Genomic DNA, 4,184 nt, shown 5'->3' with positions numbered 1-4,184 from the left:
TGTATCTCATATATGCAGTACTTCAAAGCCTTTGATCTTTGAGTAGCTGACCTTCCTGCATACATTATCATTTAGCCACGGTGTGCCTTGTACTAAGTTCAGCTAACATATAAAGCACCTTGATCAGATTAATGTCATCAACCAAGCACAGTACTGTACTAGTCTTTAAACCTCTGGGACACTGTCATTTTGACTCTCAAACAGTTTAAAATCAACTAGAAAGGAAAAATAATCAAAATATGTATAATATGATACCACTTTGTTATTTTTAATGAAAATGTGCACTGTTGGTGGCAATATAAATTTGTACAACCAGTAGGGAAAACACTATGGGAAGTTCTTCCAAAAATTATGAATGAAACTATCATTTGATCTGGTAATCTCACTTTTGGATATATATCCAAAGGAAATGAAGACAGGATATTGAAGAGATATATCAAAACCCCCATATTCAGTACAACATTATTCACAGTTGTCAGATATGGAAACAACCTAAGTGTCCATCAACGAAGGAACAGATAAAGAAGATGTGATTTACATATATATACCACACACACACACACACACACAATGGAATATGATTCAACCATGAGAAAGAAGGACTTCCTGCTGTTTGTAACAACATGGATGGACCCTGAGGGCATTATGTTAAGTGAAATAAATCAGGAGAGAAAGACAAATACTGTATGATACCACTTATATGTGGAATCTAAAAAAGCCAAACTCATAGAAACAGAGAGGAAAATGGTGGTTTCTAGGACCTGGGGGATAGAGGAAAAGGGGAGATGTTGGTCAAAGAGCACAAACTTCGAGTTATAGAATGACAGGTTCTTAGGATCTAATGTACATTATAGTGAGTATAGTTAACAATACTGTATTATCTGCACACATTGGAAAGCTGGTGTTTTCAATTGCTCTTCTAAACAATTGGCATTTAATTTAGAACTCTTGCCATAAACCTTAGACTGTTTGGTCCCTGATGTCACTGTGTTAATTCTCTTGCAAGACTGATTTCATACGGTATAGGGATCCTTTCCCTGGAACACAGTCCATGGTGCATCCAGTATTGTCCTATACCCTGTCTACCTCTGTGTGAGATCATGAAGGAACTTAGACGATGCCTTCTCGTTTATGTTTTTTACGTTTCCCCAACAAAATATTTTTTTCTTTTTAGTTACATTTTTAAAAGACTGTCCATATACCCTCAATCGGCTCCATAAATTGCCTGTAGACAGACCCTGTTCATTCCAATGGATTCCCATGACTCTTTGTCTGTGACTCCCCTCTGTTCTGGAAAGCATGTTCTGTCCATGAGTGGAACATATGAGAATTGCTGGGAAGGTGATATTTCAAGAGTTGCTACGTAACAGTAAGAGATGAGGATTGCTGGATAAATACCCCATGTCTCTAACTCCGTGTTGGATCAGTTTGGAGTATGTTTCTTACATTTTTTTCGAGTATCCTTCTCAAGAAGGAGCTCTTGTAATCCGCAGCAGTAACCTGCTCAGTCACGCACACTTTATTGGCTTTCTCCCCTTCACTGTCTTACTTACTTACTCCCTCACAAGTTTTTTTCTTAGATCAACTCCCAAATACACAACATACACTAGAATTCTTGTTTTGGTTTTCTTTTGGGAGAACCCTTGACAGGGCATTCTTATGTCATACTCATGTTTATAGGTTGAGAACATCATAAGGTAAACTTTAATCTTCTGTTCCTGTTCTAAGAAATAGTATAAGTCATTAGCTTGGCCATTGAGGGGAAGAATACAAACTACTGTGGTAAATGGAGAAACTGACTAAGTTAAGATTCTTGGTGTTCATGTAGTGGTGATGATGGTGGTGCATGTGCTCTCTAGCCATAGACACAGGAAGGTCTGATATGAAAGGAGGACTAAGGGAGATACCGCAAACTTCAAAGTCTCAGATTTTCTTCACTAGCTTGTAAGCCCTTTGAGCTATAAAGATAAGAAAAATGGGAGATAAGAAGCTGTTTCATGTCCCTCATCAGAGAACAGTGCTTTGATTAATGGATTACATCTCAAAACTTTTAAACTATTACCTAATGACCTTTTGGGGGGAAAAAACTTCATAGTGACTTGCAATACCACACACACAGAGAATGAACCCCTTCCAAAGCCATCACAGGCACTGCTAGTCAATGGCAACTCTGAAAAGTAGAAGTGTTCACTTACCCAATAAAAAGACTATATGCTATATTTGTGCAGTTAAATAATGCCAAGTATCACATTATTGAGATATTAATACATAATTCTCTACTGCAGAATGATTTGTATATTTTGATTACTGATAAAGGCACATATGAGCCTGCTTCTTATGAATCGAGCACTCAGGGAGGTCAGATTCACACACGTCTGCACATACTTCTTCACATCCAAGTGAGTTCTGTTGATAGTGTTTTAAAAACGTAGAATTATGGTTAATATCATTTCATCATCTTAAGTAAAAGGCATTATTCAAATCTCACATGACTTCCTATACGGGGTTTTCCTCTGATTTCTTCTAAAATTTAAATTAGTTACTTCTCATATGTGAAAATGAATCTTTTGTTCTTATCTTACCAGGGCCTAAGTAACATCAAATTACACTTGCTCATTATTTTTATATTGTCACTATACTATGAGCTTTTGAAATCATGGAATATGTTTTTGACATTGTTACACATCCAAAGGATAAACTGTCTCTTGGTATTGCGTAAAGACACAATAGATATGCAGATATGGAAGGAAGAAAAAAACAAGAAAGAATGATGAAAGAAAGGAAAACAAAAAGAAAAGATAAGGGAAGAAGGGAAGGGAGAAATGGGATGATAGGAATTTATGAGATATATATACATTTTTTTCACCCAAGTTTATCTCATATTCTAATTGCTTTTATTTTAGGAATATAAGTTCTTTAAGGGAAAACACTATAACGTAAAAGTGTCACCAAGATAGATATAGTACAAGGAGTTTCTATCTTAAGGAAGGTCATGTTATTTTTGGATTATTGCCATGTGTCTGGCTTCAGAATACAAATCTGAGCAGCCCGCTTGCGGATCTCCTTGGTCTTCATACCATAGACAATGGGGTTAAGTGCAGGAGGCACAAGCAGATAGGTGGTAGACAAGAGGATATGGGCATAGGGTGATACATGTCCAAAACGGTGGCTAAAGAAGGAAAAGAAAGCAAGGATATAAAACTCCAAGAATATGACAATATGGGCAGTACAAGTGTTGAATGCTTTGAGTCGTGTCTCCTTCTGGGGAAGACGAAAAACAGCATGAAAAATCAGAACATAGGAGATGAAGACAAAGATCATGTCAAAACCTAGAATTGCAAAAGCCACAAAGAGCCCATATGATTTGTTAACATGGACGTTTTCTGCAGCCAGCTTGACCACAGCCATGTGCTCACAGTAGGAATGCACAATAACCACAGATTGGAAAAACTGCAGTCGTTTGAGTAAAATGGGTAAAATCCCAACAAGGACAGTTGCCCGGATTGCCACCATCAGTAGGATCCGAACTAGGAAGAGAGGTGTGAGGATGGATGTGTGCCTCAAAGGATCACAGATGGCAACATAGCGGTCAAAGGCCATGGCCAATAGGATGCCAGATTCCATGCCCTGCAAGGCATGGATGAAGAAGAGCTGGGTGAGGCAAGCGTCAAAAGCCATGGAGCAAGAGCCAAACCAGAAAATGGCCAACATCTTCGGAACAATGGCTGCACAGAGACCTAGGTCAGTGGCTGCTAGCACTGCCAGGAAGATGTACATGGGCTGATGAAGACTGCGTTCTGTAGGGATGATGATTAACAGGAAGATGTTCCCCATCAGAGCCACCAGGCACACGCCGAGGAAGAGAAATCCAATCCAAAACTGCATATGTTCTAGTCCAGGGATTCCAATCAGGGTCACTGTCTTTGGGTTCAGATATGACATGTTAATAGATCTCATCAGGCTGATAAATCCTTCCCTCACCACTAATTCTGACACTTACTCAGAGAAAATTATGGATGGTCAGGAAGAAGGGAATTATCCTCATCAGTTCTTCTGGAGCATGAAAAACGTGGATGGAAATGCGGCCATGTGACTTCGAATCTTTGGGAATCAATTTGCCAGTATCGGAATAGAATTCTTAGATATTTTTTCCAAAAGCTAACGTAGATGTTTGTAGATGAATC

The 4,184-nt window shown here is 38.6% G+C and overlaps 1 protein-coding gene across 1 annotated transcript; it reads right to left on the bottom strand.

Annotated features, from left to right (window-relative positions):
- Positions 1 to 3,006: 3,006 nt before the first annotated feature.
- Positions 3,007 to 3,957, bottom strand: LOC106830121 (olfactory receptor 52A1-like). Its single transcript, XM_014839551.3, has one exon. It carries the CDS (start codon positions 3,955 to 3,957, stop codon positions 3,007 to 3,009), a length of 951 nt encoding a protein of 316 aa, XP_014695037.3.
- Positions 3,958 to 4,184: the final 227 nt, after the last annotated feature.

This window comes from Equus asinus, chromosome 20 (genome assembly GCF_041296235.1).
Source record: "Equus asinus isolate D_3611 breed Donkey chromosome 20, EquAss-T2T_v2, whole genome shotgun sequence".
Classification (NCBI taxonomy): domain Eukaryota; kingdom Metazoa; phylum Chordata; class Mammalia; order Perissodactyla; family Equidae; genus Equus; species Equus asinus.
The sequence above is the reverse complement of the archived record's forward strand: the minus strand, read 5'-3'. Positions and strand labels throughout refer to the sequence as shown.